Source organism: Melopsittacus undulatus, chromosome 5, assembly GCF_012275295.1.
Source record: "Melopsittacus undulatus isolate bMelUnd1 chromosome 5, bMelUnd1.mat.Z, whole genome shotgun sequence".
NCBI classification, from domain to species: Eukaryota; Metazoa; Chordata; class Aves; order Psittaciformes; family Psittaculidae; genus Melopsittacus; species Melopsittacus undulatus.
This window is the reverse complement of record NC_047531.1, coordinates 52,761,103-52,778,005: the sequence shown is the minus strand read 5'-3', so window position 1 is coordinate 52,778,005 and position 16,903 is coordinate 52,761,103. Positions and strand designations below refer to the sequence as shown.

The 16,903-nt window shown below is 47.5% G+C and overlaps 1 protein-coding gene across 1 annotated transcript; it reads left to right on the top strand.

Moving 5' to 3' along the window:
• The first annotated feature begins 1,786 nt into the window (after positions 1–1,786).
• On the top strand, positions 1,787–16,634 carry DENND11 (DENN domain containing 11). The gene is made up of 9 exons (XM_034062720.1): positions 1,787–2,027; positions 7,749–7,848; positions 8,805–8,963; positions 9,591–9,744; positions 10,002–10,140; positions 10,727–10,858; positions 11,045–11,195; positions 11,651–11,719; positions 12,839–16,634. Exons 1-9 carry the CDS (start codon positions 1,787–1,789, stop codon positions 13,032–13,034), a joined length of 1,341 nt encoding a protein of 446 aa, XP_033918611.1. The 3' UTR covers positions 13,035–16,634.
• Positions 16,635–16,903: the final 269 nt, after the last annotated feature.

Sequence of the window (16,903 nt, the reverse complement as noted above, 5' to 3'; positions counted from 1 at the left end):
TTAAAGTCACCACATTTTATCATAGAATCATAGAACCATGGTTAGGGTTGGAAAGGACCTTAAGATCATCCAGCTCCAGCCCCCTGCCATGGGCAGGGACACCTTCCACTAGGCCAGGTCACTCAAGACCCCATTTCTGTTTCTTTTCTGGAGGACTACCTAAAGATCTAGGGTCAGTTTTCTTAGCCCTCAGTTGGAGGGAGCACACGTTCACTTTCTTTGGAGGAAGAGTATCTTTCTCCTGACAAGGTCCCATCCCCTCCTGGCCTATGTCTTTTCGTATTTGGTGAAATAATAAAGTAGAAAATGTGGCCTTTGCTTTTTGTATGTGTCCAGCATGCCCTCAGCTTGCTCAGAGTGCTGGCCAAAGCAGTGTAAAGCTGAGAGCTCTGGGGATGATGACAGTTCAGGTACTGCAGAACCGGTGCTGATAGCCTCTTGTTCCCCATCACAGGCTGCTCTCCGCACCGCATCCCCTCCTCCTGCCTGGGCGCACCACAAATAGCCCATGTGTGTGGTGGAGGAATTCTTATTCCAGATTTGTTTCCCCTGCCTGGATCTCTGGGGGACAGACTGACGTTCGTGCCAGCTCCACTGTGGGGATGGAGAGAAACGAGCTGTCGCTTTAGCATCACTGACGTGCAAAGAAAATATTCATCAGAATGAAGCTTGGCACTGTCTGTATGGGTAAAGTGAAGCATGTGGCCAAGTATTTGCAGAATCTGGCTTTTCTTTATACAGTAACAAATAATGTGCAGAGTTTGGGTTTTTTCTATACCAGTCACCTTCCACGAAAGACTCCATCTGCTAAACACCACCTACTGCGGTTTATAGCTCTGCAAAGTAAATTTGTGCATGGGCTTTGTGTAACAGAATGCCCACTCAGGTTCAGAGCTATCTGAAATGGAGCTCACAGCAAATGGACGCTAATGTTACCGAAAAACCGGGAGGAAGAAACCAAACCCCACTGCTGGGGAAACTGGATGATGAGTTTCTTAATGGCCTATCGAACACAGGGAGCTGCTCAGCAGGAAACAAAGAGAGACAATTAAAGCTTTTATAACAATATCTTCCCTTTAATTGTGGCCTGCTTAATTGGGTGATTCAATTAATCAGAGAGTCTTAGGGAACCGACTTAAACCTAATGACACTTAATGACATTGGCGGTCACATAATGAGGATGGTAATTACACAAAAGTTGGCAGCCTGTGGATGCCTTGGTCACACTTGTGTCTTCATCTTCCAACATCAAGCTGATTCTGCCTGTTTCTCTGACAACTGTTCCTCATCCTCCTATACCACACACTTATTTACCCACAGCCCCTCTATTCCCCAGTGTACTGTGGATGTGCCACTGACTCTTCCAGGTTTGTGCCTTGCAGCTTCCACTGCAGCAGCTTGGGACTGTCAGTGGTGCCAGCCGCGATGCTTCGCTCCTGCGGCTCCCCGGAAGATGGGCTTGACAGGGCTGTTCCTGACGGCTCCTGCTCAGGAAGGCAGCGGGTCTATACTGGGGTCAGCACACACCACTCTAGATGGCAGGCGGGCGGCAGGAGGCGGTGCGGCAGGAGCAGGGGATGCCCTATCGCAGGGACCCCGGCCGCCTGCTCCCCGACACCTCACGCTGCCCCTGCCCAGCGCTCCACTACCGACGAGCCCCGCCCCCGGCCGAAAGCCCCGCCCCCCCCACCGCCCTGGAGCCGCCCCCCTCCGGCGGCCGGTGCGGCGCGGCTGGGCTCGGCTGAGCTCGGCTCGGCTCGGCTGGGCTCGGCTCGGCGCCGTGGCCATGGGGGAGCGCGCGGACGAGGCGCCGCTGCTGTTCTGGGCCGAGGGCCCCGCCGTGTCCGCGCCGCCGCCCGCAGCCGAGGCCGGCGGCAGCAGCAGTGGCGCTCGGCGGCTCGGCGGCGGCTGGAGCTCGGCTCCGTGGGAAGGCGAGGGGCCGGAGGAGGCGGCGGGGCCGCCGCGGGCGGAGGCGGAGGAGGATCAGATCGTGGCCGTGTTCGTCGTCACTTTCGACCCCCGCACGGGTGAGGGGCACCGGTGGCGCGGGCGCCGGGGCGTGGGAGGGGGGGGCAGGCCGGGGCCTGCGGTGGCCGGGCCTGGGGTTCCCGGTGCCGCTGGTCTAAGATGGATGTGGGCCGGGAACCGGCTGCGGGACTCCCGCGGAGGGCGGTCTGCGGGAGCCGGGCTGCCCCCTGCCCGTACTGGGGAGCGCTGCTTCGCGGCCGGCCTCCGGAGCAGCGCCGAGGGAGCGGAGACGGTGGGGGTCTGTGTTTTATCTCCATCCCACCGAGAACTTCGGAGGCGAGGAAGGTGCCGCTCCGAGGAGAGCGGGGACCGGCAGGGACGGGGATAGCTCCGCAGCGGGACACGGCATGGGGATTCCGTGGATGATGGCGGGGCACCCCCTGCAGCCCGCACAGCCTCCAGCCCTAGGGCCGAGCCTCTGCCCAGCGCTGCCTGCGGGGCACCAACCTGTTAGCAGCATCCCCAGAGCATCCTTCGGTGGCATGGCCTGGCATAGACCTGCCTGCGGCTGTCAGCGGTGGATGGCGGCTATGGCAGGCATCAGTGTGGCAGGGGTACAGAGCGTGATCCCCAGCAGCAGCTCGGCGATGTATTTCTTGGTGGCCTGTGTGTTTAGAGGCTGGCCTCTGGTGGGATCTCTGGGACCCTCAGGGCTTTGAAGTGTGATGCTACAGCCCTGGAGGACAGAGGAGTGAGGGAACCTTTATTTATTTATAAAACCCATCTTTTGATTTCAGAAAACATCTTGTTTTTCTTAATCTTGCTGCTGTATTGGTATCCAGGAAACAGGGCATTATGACACAGAAGGTTAGCACCTGCTGCACATCTGTTAATACAGGTACTGTGCTTTAGGGGGCCGATGTCCCAGGACAGATCATTGGGTCTTTCCACTGCCTGGCACCAGTGTGGGGTGCAAACGCAAGAATGGGGCATAGCTTGGTATGAACAGAAAGTTTAGGAAGCAGCTTGGGAGATGCAGGAGTCCGTTTGCATCCCGATGTAGGAGTGAGCTCCTCTTTCTTCTGCAGGCCAACACTTTATTAGCAAATCCATAGCAAAAGTGCTAGAGACAGGAAAGGGCTCTGTGAAGCATGGCAGGGTTTGTCGTGGAGGGGGCAGGTGACTGGCATTGCACTCACAAGAGGGTCCTGATAGTGAAGTCTGAATCCTGGTCTTGAACTGCAAATCCCAAGGAAGTAATGAAGAGGACAGAGCCCAAGTGTGACATGCTGTCAGAAATGCATGCTGCAAAACGGCATGGCCACTGTGTCCTAAAACACCAAAGGGCTTTCAAGAAGTTACCCCTTTCATACTGCACCGGGAAGAAGTATCTGCAGTCTGGAGGTCAGAGGCTCTTGACTCATCAAAATCCACAATGAGACTGGATGCCATCTTTCCAGCAGGAGATGGGAAGGGGAGGTGTTTCTCCTAAGTATCCAAAACACGGAAGTATCAGGATGACTACAGCAGCAACAGGTTGTCTTTCGATCTGAGAGCATATGCCTTCTACAGAACAGTGAGATTTTCTGGTTGGCAGAAAGCTGAGCTTTCTCAGGAGCTTGTTTGAACCAGCTGTTGCTTTGAATGGAGTCCAGGGAAAGTTGGAAAACAGCTCTTCTCACATCTGATGTGCAGTTAATGCTGGGTGTCATCACCCTTGGGGCACTCTGTCAAGTCCAGTGAGATTCAGCTTCCTGCTGATACTCAACATGGATCCTGAATGTAAGGAGGCATGATAGGATGGTGAGAAACACATGACACCCTCACAGGTGGAGTGCAAAGCGCCTCATGGAGGATGAGGACTTGGAGAAAAGATCTTGAAGCTGCAGTAGTGTGAACTCGTTAGGATCACAAAGAGGATATGGGAGTGCTGGGTCAACCACATCAGGTGGCATGAAGAACCTTCTTGTCTGTAGGTGTGACCTGAAGATCATCCAGTCAGTGTCTGAGCTGGGAACTGGGACCCAGCTTGCTCCTGTCCAGAAAAACACAGCAGATCTCCTCTGCTAGTTTGTTCAGGAATGTGGAAGGCTGAATTTCTGGTGGTGGCTGAGGGGTAGTTGTGCCAGGTAGTGTCTGTGCAGATACAGGCAAGCAACTGATGTTTTACTGTAGAAGGATGAAGTGGCAACTATGCTCCTAAAGAACCTAACAGCTTTCCTCCTAAATTTAGAAGGGCTTGAGGCAGACAGATTCATGTATCTAGGAGCTGCATGTGAGTTAGTGAAGGTAAGTAATGGGGTTGCCAGGCCACTGTTACAATTTCAGTGCCCAAGGACTCTTACTGATGCTTGTGTGCATGGCTGAACATAAGAGCCAGAGGCAGCTTCTAAATCAGTGGTACTGTCCTCACCTCCAGCATGGTGAACCTTGTGGCACTTGAGAAGCAGCTCTTTTCTCTGTTATTACAAAGACAGCTCTCGCGCTGATGCGGAAAGTGAACTGTACATTAAGTTCAGAATGGCGGCAGCCAGGAGCCAACCATGTCGTCTTCTCATTGCTCCCTGCCCTTTGGCAGCCCCCTCCTTTGGGGAGTGAGGAGTTGGGAATGCTCTGACCCTTCAAAAAGTGTGAGCACCAAGACTGCACAAACACTGCTCCTTAAAGAGCATGGTCACAAGGGGCTTTAATGAGGCTGCTGGATTTCCTTGTGTGGGTGGTTCATTGGGCAGGTAGTAACAGAAGACCCAACACTATCTTGGGCAGCAATGGGGATACCTCTGGTAGGCGTCATGTACTTGACATTAGGTTCAAGTACGTGTGCTTTACAAAACTTATCTTGGGTAGAGCAAGTGAAGAAAACAGTAGAACAATAAATTTTTCTCTGCAAGGGAGATGAAAGAAGATGAAGTCCATGGCCACATCAGCTCTGTCAGATCAGGATAGCTGAAGAGAGGCTGAACCTTCTTAGCCTTTTTCTGTGATGGAGATGATGATAGTCAACCTTGTGGAGGTCCCACACTGTCTGTTGGCTTAGAAGGTGGTGTAAATAATGGAGGGAGACATGGAGGGAAGAGAGGGAAGTAGTGTGTATTGCACCAGTGAACAGGAAAATATTGTGGTTTTCTGTCCTGCATTTCTTCCAGGCAGGAAACAGAGCCAGAGTAACAGCTAAGTCACACTTTGTGCCTCTTGCGTCCTGACACAACACAGTAGTATAGCACAGCTGGGGACCTGAAGGATCTAATGGTGAGGAGTACGAGGTAATGGCTACCAAATGCTAGTGCCACTGTCATTTCTCTAAGGATGTGAGAATCCAGAGGGGAGAAAATACAAGAGAAAGAGGAAGAGCATCCTTAACTTTGCACACCAGACACGGAGTGCAGCTTCTGACCTGGCCTGGAGCTGGGAGATAGCTCCCATGAGATTTCCAGATTTCACTCTCAGCAAAACCACTCGCCTGCTCCCTAACACTGGGTGACTTTCACTGGGAAAGTTTCCTGTGCGCACGAGACCTGTTTCTGCTCAGTGAAGGGCAGTGCTTCCTGTTTTTCCACAACTGCTCCCTCCTCCAGTTTCTCGGGAAGGCTGGGAGTCACTGCCGTGTCTGGGTGAAGTCTCTCCTTTGTTTGCTCTGCTATTTCACCAGACTGACTTTCTTAGTTCCCTTTTTCAGCCCGTGTTTGTTCTGCGAGTGCCACGTCACCCCTACGTCCATGGGACAAGGTGGTGTGAGGAGTGCCGGAAGCGCAGGTGTGGGCTGCTTGTCACAGATCCCAGGGAAAAAAAATGGCTGGATGATGTGTGAGTTGGTTACACAGAGGGCAAGGAACTGTTTCAAGGTGTCTTTTCCTTACACACTGCTACAGAACAGGCATTGTTTGGGCCATGTCCACTTCACCACCTCAGTGGTGGGTATTAAACCTGACAGTAAGTAGTGTTTGTGTCTTGGCTAAACAAAGTCAGTTTCCTTTGCTCGTTGGTACTCTTGTGTATCGATCTATTAATCTGTAGGTAATAACCAATATGTGCTTCTCTGTGATGTGAGATTTAACAGCGGATCTAGCCTTAACCACAACTTTGTGGTTAAGAAGCAGCTAGGAGTTGCCTTCTTCACCCTTTCAAGGAAGGGTCTTGTGCCTTTAAAAAGAAAACCAAACACACACACAAACACGAAACCCCAAGCAACAAAGGCCAACATCTATATATAATAGGCAAACCCTACGGGGGACCGTGCAGGCTGACATGATGTCACTGGCTTTCTCTGCCAGCCTTACACACGCCTCAGAGGCGAAGCCGCTTCACAGCAGAGCTCTGTGGTTTCAGATATGATTGCACAGAGGGGTCACGAGGCTGCCACCACTCCCCAGCCAGCCCGGCTCTGCGGGAGAGATCTGCTTGTGCACTGGAAGTGGTTACTTGGGTGCAAACCTTCTTGTGTGGCCATGCTTCATGCTGTTGTTTGGGGATTTGTTTTGAAGTCCTTGCCAGGCAGGGCTGGGGGAAGTCTGCTGAACACAGTATCTATGGGAAAAGAAAAATAGCCCATTTAAATGTCAGTAGCTAAGCCTGATTCCTGTGTGAGAGTGCATGCATATACTTGTGAAGTATGAGTAATGACACAAGACAGGCTTCAGAAATGAAGCCTCATATTTAAATATCTTTAGTCTCAGTTGGGTGTAAGGCTCTTCCAAATGTCCAGTCCATGGGATGCTTATCCCCAAAGGGCAGGAGAAGGACAGTACCTGTAGAAAGTATCTTCATGCTGCATCTGCTATTCCATTATACTGAAGAATGCTTGTTTGCTTTGTTTTTAAAACTAAGCCACATTACTTCAAATGTTGTTGCTATGGGCAGGCTGGCAGAGGACAGAACGTGTAAACCTGGAGCACATCTCCGTGCAGTGGGAGTGTCCAGAGGAGCAGCTTAGGCTCCAAAGTGCTGGCATGGGAAATCCTGAGAAGTCCCCTGTTTTGTCCATGGTAAACTTGGCAGTGGCAGAACAGGACTTTAGGGACTCCTTGTGACTTCCCTGATATCATCTGTTCCAGGATCAGGCTCCTTGGGTGGCCTTTTCCCCTGAACAACGGCATGCTTTCTGGCTGGGTTGGCAGGTGACAGATGTTTCCCAATCTTGATCTAGCCTGCAATTTACGTGTTTTTTGTTTGGCCATTCTAGTTTGCATAGACGTGTTGCAGTACTCTGATCACCTCAGCCTGCCTCCATATAAAGTTCAGCTGATTACTCCTATCCTAAACCAAATGTGAGAGGTTCCAGGGAAGTAGTGGTGTTTGGGATGCTAGTTTAGGGGTTCCTGTTTGACCAGCCCTGCTAAGTACAGCCAAAGGACAATACTGATGGTGGTATGAGCTATCACAGAAACTCATCCTGAGAAAGAGCAGCAGCCTATACTCCAGATGCTTTCTGTAACAGATACTCATGCAGACAGCCTGCATGGAACAGCACTTAAACCTCATCCACTGTCAGGTAAAATTGTAGTTGCTCTATGATTGAGCTTATAAAGTATAAACCTACAAAATAGCACTAGCTTCAAAAATGGCTCTAAAAGTCCTGCAATATCTGGGCGTTGTGCTGCAATAAGTAACATTCGCAAAAGATCTGTGTGGAGTATAGTATGTTAGTTACTGCCCATGGCAATTTGGCAGTTTAGGAGTTGCATTAGTGCACTGTTAATGGTGATGTAAAAGCAGCAACTTGATGGTGTTTGCCCTTTTGGAGATGAGTTAAAGTTTACCTAAATAAATGTGCTTCACTGCAGGCAACATGGTGGAGTGGTGTTTACCCCAGGATATTGATTTGGAAGGCGTGGAATTCAAATCCATGGCAAGCGGGTCCCACAAAATCCAGTCGGATTTCATGTGAGTACGTCTGATCTAAATTACTTCTTTCTCTTACCTCTGTATCTACACCACCATCCCTTAGTTCAGAACATGCAAGAAAATTACCACTCATAAAGTTAAGTCCTGCATAAATGTGCTGCTAAACCGTACCTAGCTGAGCTGAAGATACTCTTCAGATACTGTCAACATCATACGCAGTACCAGTGAGCTGTGGGGATCTGCTGCATGACAGCTTTGGCTCTGGAGGCCAGCTCGTGAGTGGGCAGGGCAGCTTTGCAGTGGTGTGCAAAGTTTAATGGATATTGGGCAGATCATACTGCACTGCCACTTCTGGGACTGTCAGCAGGGGCCTAGGGAAAAGGGAGAAGAATTGCAGAACTGAAATGGGAAGGATTTTACAGGAACTGGACTTAGATAAAGATTCTTAATTTTGCCAGTGCTTTGGGTCCTTTAAATGTTGGGCTGTATCCTTGCTCACTTTTTTCTTTGGCAGCTCCCTCCTTCAGTGGAAAGAGATAAGCTTGGAATTTTCTTCATTCCCATCCTTTTAGTGACCCAGTGTTGCAATGCAACAATGTTTTGCAATGAATTGCAGTGTCACAGTTCCTTTTGGTCAGGAATAACAGTTATGTTCTCAAAGGCATGTGAACTGAACATTTACACTCAGCTAGAGCATGCTTCCATATGCTGGCACCCAAATTATGATGAGGTAGCTAGACTACAATCCAGACTTAATGCACTGCAGGCTTTTCTTCCTTGAAAGATGGGAACTGCATTGAATGTCCTGTCTCGTTCTTGAGAAGACTAGGACACCCCAGGTCTGTCCTCAGCCCTTCACATAGCACAGTGGGATTTAAGGGGTTCCTTAAGAAGGAACTATGTTCCCAAATCGATATTTTAGGGGTCAGTTACCTTGCTTTCTTCCTTTTCCCTGTTTTTTAACATTAATTCTTTTGTCAAACATTTGTTTCCAGTTACTTCCGGAAAGGGCTCTGTTTTGGCCTGGCCTGCTTTGCCAACATGCCTGTGGAGAGTGAGTTAGAGCGTGGTGCCCGCATGAAGTCCGTGGGGATTCTGTCCCCTTCCTACACCCTGCTATATAGGTACATGCACTTCCTGGAGAACCAGGTGAGGTAAGTTCTCTTGGGAATGGGACTGGCCACTCCCCACCAAGGAGAGGTAACATTTCCTCGATGGAGAGCAGTTTTAGGCAAGAGTGAGAATTTGACTACAACACTGAGCCATGATTTCCTTGAATTATTGCTTTTCTAGAATGAGTTACATATTCACAACAGGAAGGAGACATGGAACTGGTTAGCAGCAGCCTGTTCATTGCTAACAGGCTAGTCAGATGCGTTCCAAACCCTACTTCCTTTGTGTGGATATAAATGTTAGAGGGAGAGTTGAGAGGACAAGAGGTTTCACTGTTCTTCTGAAAACCATATTACTAAGGGCTCACAAAAGGTTTCTAAATCTGCAGTGGTGATCGTGGCTAGCTGCATGTTTCAGCTGTGTTGAGTGGATGTGTTTCTACCTAAGCATATTTAAAACAGGACCAGTACTACGCACACATCAGCTCGCTGTCTGCTTCAGTCTGGCTGCACTGAAAGCTGGTGTCACTCCTGACTCTTCAGCTGTCCTCCTGGATAAGTCTGGGCAGCTGAGACACCCAGGGTTCCTTTGCTAGGTGGGTGGCAAGACACTGAATAAGTAGAGGCTGGAGACACTGCAGACCTCCCCTTTTTTACTTTGTTTTCCAGACACCAGTTGGAGATGCCAGGGCACTACTCCCATCTAGAGGCATTCTATGATGACAAGAAAGGAGTTCTCCCCAGTAGCAAGGGCACCTCCAACTCTCAGCAACCTGTCCACTGGCTGCCATCCATCCACAGATACATGTACCCGGAGATGAAGGTGAGGCAAGGTGCTCTGAGGCTTGCAGGAATGGTCAGTGTGCTCCTGCTTCTTGCTGGTGTCTCATACTTCTTTATGTAAGCAGTAACTCCAGCATTTTGTGGGCTGCTTTAAGATTTTGTTACTTGGACTGTTAAAAGCTGCAGTTCTCTGTCATTGCTGTGTGCTGGTCTTGCTCCCACATTTAGACTTAGCATCTGTGCATGTGTCCCTGATTCACCTCTGAGCTGTTTTCTTCCCTTCCCCTCCACCTGCAGATCACACACCCTGCTGGCTGTATGTCTCAGTTCATCAAATTCTTCGGTGAGCAGATCCTTGTCCTCTGGAAGTTTGCCCTGCTGCGCAAGCGCATATTGATATTTTCACCACCCCCAGTTGGAGTTGTCTGCTATAGAGGTATGTTTCCAGGGACACTGCAGAGCTCTAATTTAGTAGGCTGAAGCACTGCAGAAATGCCTGTGGGTACTGAAGGGACAGACATCCTGCAGGTATCCATTGCAACCATTCCCTGTGAAGATACCATTCAGCCTGCATTTGCCCATTTCCTGCAAAATGCTTTTCTTCAGATCTTTTGGGAAGGCCATAGCTGGCACTGTTGAACACAGTTCTTGTCAGCACAAGACAATATTGTGCTGAAGGAATTTGTGGAATCTAGAACATGGGATTAAATATGCAAGGCCAGGTTGGATAGGGCATTGAGCAACCTGGTCTAATGGAAGGTGTCCCTGACCATGGCAGGGGGTTGGAACTAGATGAGCTTTAAGGTCCCTTTCAACTCAAACCATTCTATGATTCCTATGGGAGAACTGATTATTTCCTATCCAAAACAGGATGTCTCCACTTGAGAAGTTCTGGTGTTCAGAGGCATTAAGTTCTAAACATCGTTTTCAAAAGAGTGTGGGGAAAAACTGCATAACTGGGCTTCAGAATGCCCTTGAGGGAATACTGAAAGCATCTCAGGATATACTTCTTTTGTCTGCAGTCTACTGCTGCTGTTGCCTTGCCAATGTTTCTCTGCCTGGTCTTGGAGGAACTGTCCCAGAGTCCAAACCATTCTTCTATGTGAATGTGGCAGACATAGAAATGCTGGAGACAGAAGTATCCTATGTGGCCTGTAAGTATGATGGATTAGGTGTGAAGTTAACTTCAGGCTGTAAAGTGTCTCGAGACACCAGACTGTGGAATAAAAGCGATGAGAAATTGGATGTGTGTGGAATGACTAACTATGAAAGCAGGAGAGAACAGTTGGTCTGCTGGGAAAGCAACAAGCTGCTCTGAAAATCTTCCTTGATTTTGGCAGGCACAACAGAAAAGATCTTTGAGGAGAAACGGGATCTCTATGATGTCTATGTGGACAACCAGAATGTGAAGACGCATCACGAGCATCTGCAACCACTCCTGAAAATTAATAATGCTGACAAGGAGAAGTACCGGCGGCTCAATGACCAGAGGTAACAACGGGCATCTGGGTGATCCTGATAGGACAGCAATGTGATGTGGGATAAAGAGGACACTGCTCCTTTGTGCTTTGTATTTTCAGTTACGCACTGCTTCAGCTCATCTCTTTGAGATTCTGGTTCCACTGAAGCTGACTGGTATGAGAGCCCTTGGGCACTCTGCACACATACAGTCACTGCACCAGTGAGCTGATGGAGCAGGCAGAGGCAGGAACTGAAGCAGAGGTTGTGACTCACCATTCATTCACCACTGAGCAGCAGCACAACTGAAAACAGCCTGCTTTTGAATCCAGTGCCTTAAAAGACTACCCTGTTGCCTCACATATTGGGGCAAGAGTGTCAGTCTGATTGGTCTCCAAGAAATGGACGTGATGTTTTTAGTTGTACTTCTCATAATGCTTCAAGGTTCACTATAGGTATGCGCAATTAATCTGTCTCCCTTCTTTCAGGCAGATGTTAATGTATTCTCAGGAAGTGGGTGATGATTGTAATTCCTGTGAAGAGGACCTTTTCATCTTGTGAGTAGCTACCTCTAATATTTAGTTGGTCTCTGTTAGATTTAGGGAGCTGAGCCTCTTTCACTGATTTCATGTTGTGCTGGTTTGGTATATTATGAAACATCATGGTTAACATAATTCCACAGTCAGCTCTCTTCCTCAAGGGATTCAGGAACCAAACTGACCCTTCCTCTTCAAATCATCTTCCTTTCAATTTGACAAGCCAGATGCAGCCATATATGTCCCCACTGGAGTCTCTTAGGTGCTGGGAAGGAGAAGAAAATTGTAAAAACACAATTAGAAATGCAGGAATCCCCTCCCATTTTTTAAAACCTAAGCACTATAGGACCTTTCATGCCAGAACATTTGGTTCAGTAAAGGAGAGTGTGGGAAGCAGGCACTGTACTGTGCTGGGGGAGGTACATTGTGCAGATAAAAATGCATGTGAAGGATTGTCCCACTGATGTGGCTGGCTTTGTACTTGGCAAACAGAAGAACCAGAACTGGCCATAGAGTTAGAGGTATGGAATTAGATGAAAACCACACCTCTACCACTTCTGAAGCCCTTCACTGCTTGTTGCTATTGTTCACAGTCTGCAGCAGGAGGCAAGTAATAGGATGAAACTGTGTGAAGGGCTGTCAGGACAGAGCTCTGATGGCTGAACTGTGAAGATGTAGTCAGAGCTCTTTCTGAACAGCCTTGCACATTCCTAGGAAAGCACTAGGTCAGAAGTAGCTCTCACTGCTGTGTTCTGCACCAGTAATGGAGAATTTATTTACCCAGTGGCTTACTAATGGATGACAATACCGCTTCCTCCTTTGCATTACGGGAGCTATAGGTCTGGTGTATCCACTTGGCTACCACAAAGTACACATTAGCTGATAACATAGCTTGCTTCTCAAGAGTCAAATGCCTAGCATAAATCATCAGCCTGACAGAAGCACTGCTATGAATTAAAAGTTACTCCTTCATCTTTGTTTATTCTAGGTCACCCATAGGGTGGGTGAACAACTACTAGAGCATCACCTAAGGTGGGATTTGTGATTAAAGGGGGTTAAACACAGTTCTGGGGCTGTTTGGTAAATATGCTGTTGTTTTGGGGGTTCAATGCCATCATCTTAGCTGACTTTATCCTGTAGGTTTTTCATGGAGCAGAATAACCGCATATTTCAGACGCTGATGGAGGTGTCAGCCAGCCAGGACAAGACACTGACAGCTGACCATGCACGAGGCATGGGCCTGGATCCTCAAGGGGATAGAAGTTTCCTTTTGGACCTGCTGGAAGTATACGGCATCGATGTTATGCTAGTCATTGACAACCCCTGCTGCACATAAACTGTGGGCAAGAGATGGGGAGCAAAGAACACTTTTTAAAGACTACCAGACATTGCTTAGGAGGATCACTGGAACTCACCGCAGCCACAGTTACTAAATAAAGTTAAAGGGAGAGTATTTATAATTTTAAAACAAAATGTGATTTTATTTTCTCTCCCTCAGCCTCCCAGTGAGTATCTGCTCCAGGTTTGGTTTTGTTTGGTATTTGGTTTTGTCTTCCTTTCTCTTTCATCTGTGTTTTTTCTTTTTTTTGTTTAGCTAGGACCAGGGGCATGTTTGCAGCAATCTTTGCTGTTGCCAGTGATAGCTAGGTTTTGGGCTAGCCTGGATACCTGAGGGCTTAAGGCTTCAGGAAAGCACTTTGTCTGATAGGGACCAATGTGAACTGCTGTAACTGAGCTCTCAAGCCTTGACTGGAAAACCCTCCTATCATCTCCTCTTCCACCTGGGACTGAAGAGAGCTTCAGCACAACTCAGTTTCATAAAACATCTGTCCTACCATGTTTATTGGTGGGGACAGTTAAGCCAATGATAAAAACTAGGACTCCTTTAAGTACTCCTTACCAGCTTCTAGCAGTTGGGTTGGAATAAAGCTACCCGTCCTCGTCAGTGGCAGAAGCAACTTTGGAATAAGGGGGTGCTACAGGACCATATGACTTTGCTTGCCATAGTGGCACGGTTTTACTTCCAGCATCTGAAGTAGTATAAACTGGCAAAGACTGCACCTACCCTATCTCATAGCTGGAGAAGAGCAGCATCTCTACCTGATTCCTTCTACCACTTCTTCTGGTCTTCAGTTGCATCACACCTGCTGCTTTGGTTTAAAATCTTCAAACCAGCAAGATGGTCTCCCATTTAACAGGGATCAATATCACTGAACCACCTTGCAGTCAGTATGTTTTACATCCTCAGTTTGGATGGTGCTGGGCCGGATTGGGTTGAATAAGTATGCTTCAACTAATGTCACTAGCCCTTCCTTTGTAGCACATGGTACTTGTCACTCCTTTGCTTTAAAACTGTCTGCTGATCCACTTTTTGTCAAGCAGCCTTCAGCACTGCCTGCAGCTGTCCTTGGCTTTCAGTGTGAGGCAGAGTGCCTTCACAGTTTGCAGGAAGTTCCCTTTGAGTTTGGTGTTCTTAAGTAGCACAGCTGCAGTGTCTAACAGCAAACCTTTTTTTTTTCCTGGATAGAGAAGCAGTAGAACCACATGAACAGTGTTTACTTTTGTACTGTGGAAAGAGTAGGATTCAGCTCATGCAGGACCAGTGGTTACCTCCACGAAAGCTATCCCAGTAAAGAGTAATCCCTTTGCCATGTGAAATCCAAGAATGGTACTGTGGATTTTAGGTGTGACATCTTGCTTTGCCCCAAATCCTTTAGTCAGTAGAAGCATCAGCTTTAAGCTAACTGTTCTTCCTGAACTGTGGCTATAGTTAATTAGCTGCTGTTTCTACCATAATAGACTTCAGCACCCTTGGAGGCTTTCAGTGGTTTGCAGGAACGCAAGCTGTAGCTGATGTATCTATTTATCCTACCATTTTGTAGACTCTCTGTGGCTTGTCTCCCTCTGGAAGGAAGGAGGCTGGCATGGCCTGTTTTTTCATGAAGCGTCAGCAGCAAAGGGGTAGTTTTGCTTGCTGTGGATTCAGGTTTTAGTGTCATGTGGAACTGGGGGGCCTCACAAGACTTTCTGCACAGTTCTTGGTATGAGCTTCAGCATATTCTGTTCCTGTGATCTGTCTGTCTCTGAGCAGTCACTCCCCTGCCAGCTTTTTCAGGGCTTTGGATGGTTTTGGGTGTTACAGGAGAAAATGTGCTACTGCTTGTATTGCCAGTTGCTCACAGCTGTAACATTATTCTTAGAAGGTTGGGGGTAAAAGGGAGAAAGGAAAAAGGAAGAAATGGAGAAAGTGATAAAACCAGAGCTGAGTATCATTTAATGCAAAGACTGGCCTCTTTTCCTTAAGAAAATGCTTTGGTTTTAAATTGGCACCTCTATTATAAAAGTGAGCCACAGTCTCCATGTTTTTTTTTTTTTCTAACCTCCACTTCAGTTGTAACATGCTGTCTGCAACTAAGATCCCTGAGGAAGTGTAGCTGTCACTTGATTTCCTTCAGATACAAAAAAGAGGAACTGAAACTAGTCTCTAGCAATTCTTCCTCTCACTTTCTTGAAGGTTTGCTACATAGTTAAGCTGTGGTCAGCAGCTAATGACTTCCTATTCTCTTTGATGTCAGTCTTCTTTTGCTGAACTAACTAGAAACAAAGCTTTGTAATTGAAATCTTACAGCCTCTGCAGCCGGAAGCTTTCTACCACCTTGCATTAGAGCACTCTGTTCACAAGCTGTCAGAACATCAGGTCTACTAGACAGCACTAAGAGCTTACTGAGCAGAGCCTCATGAAATTACTATTTGACGTTTATTAAACTTCTGCTTTCCAGAAACTAGGTCTTCAGCTGCCAGCAGGAGTGTGGGTGCAGAAGCATCAAACCAAGTAGGATATTGTAAAAGTAGCATTCATGCTACATCCTGTCTGGGAGGCTACAGCCTGTTCTGCTCTTCTTTGTAACACTACTTCTCTACAGCCTCTCCTGGCAGGTGACTGCTAGGAAAGTCAGGAAGTTGCCAGACAGAAAACAAGAAGATGATTTCTCTCTCCTCTTCCTTCCTTCCTTAATTTGCTGCAGAACTTTCCACCTGCACTCTCCTTTTCTGACAGACACTGCTGTTGGTGTTGTCACATGTGGAAAAAAATCCGTGATAAATGGGTACATAATACAAACAAATGGCTACAGCTTAGGACATGATGGCTTGTTCAGCAGGCTGGTTTCATCTGGAACCAATTTAACTGAATCTTACCTTTCCAGGAGATGATATAATTCGAGGTAGAACAGTTAAGTGCAGACATTTAAAATCCCCTCCTTGGCACTTAATACTTGCTTTTTTGAATACTAGCAGCTGGAAGGGAGGCAGTTACTGAGTGTATTTTGAATTAAAAGAGGCAGAAAAATGTGGCATAAGGTAGGTTATTGCTGATATTCATAAAATCTTCTTCTCCATACTTTGCCTTTACAGTGGTGCCTTTAGTTTCTGTGGTGTGATGCCTCTGGTCAGTTGCTTGTGATCAGAGCCCAGGTTGAATGGTGGTTACTGTAACCAGGTATATCCTGTGCCCTGGTAAACAGAATCTGGAATGTTCCTCTGTAACAAATACCCAAGGCCATAAATCCTGTGGACCCCTGGGTCCTATATAGCCACTGCAGGTTCTCAGTTGGTACTCACTTGAGTTTAACCAGCAGAGCAAGAGCTTCATAATTGCATCTTAACTCAAGTTGCACTAGAAATGTATAATAAGAAGCAATGAATTTTACTACTCGTACTATCTCAATTGGAGCATAAAGCATGAGAGAAATAAAAACTAGATTTTCAGTCTGAACAAAGGATACCATACCAGACACTGAAAATGTGCAAAAGTCTTCTCACTGCATGGTTAGGACAAGCTGCATAGAGCCAAACACAACTAAGAACTATAATGGATACTACAAAAAAGGTATTTTACTGAATTAAGAGTTTAGGTTTGGCTTAGAGACTTCTTTTCTAGTATATATGAAGTAATTACTCCAGTGTATGTTAGCACCAATGCTTGTGTCTGTCACAGGAGATAAGCTCGCCTATCCAGCATCCTTAAAGGCAGAAGAAAGTTCCATCACCTTTTCAAGAGAAAGCAGCTTACTCTACAGCTTATTCTATAAAGCAGTTACTGTGATACTGCTTCCAGTTTTAAAAACTGCCAAAGTTAATGGGCAAAAAGGTAGGAATAGTTATGGCCTTGCTGGGGACAGACTATACAAGGGACAGGCATGTTTT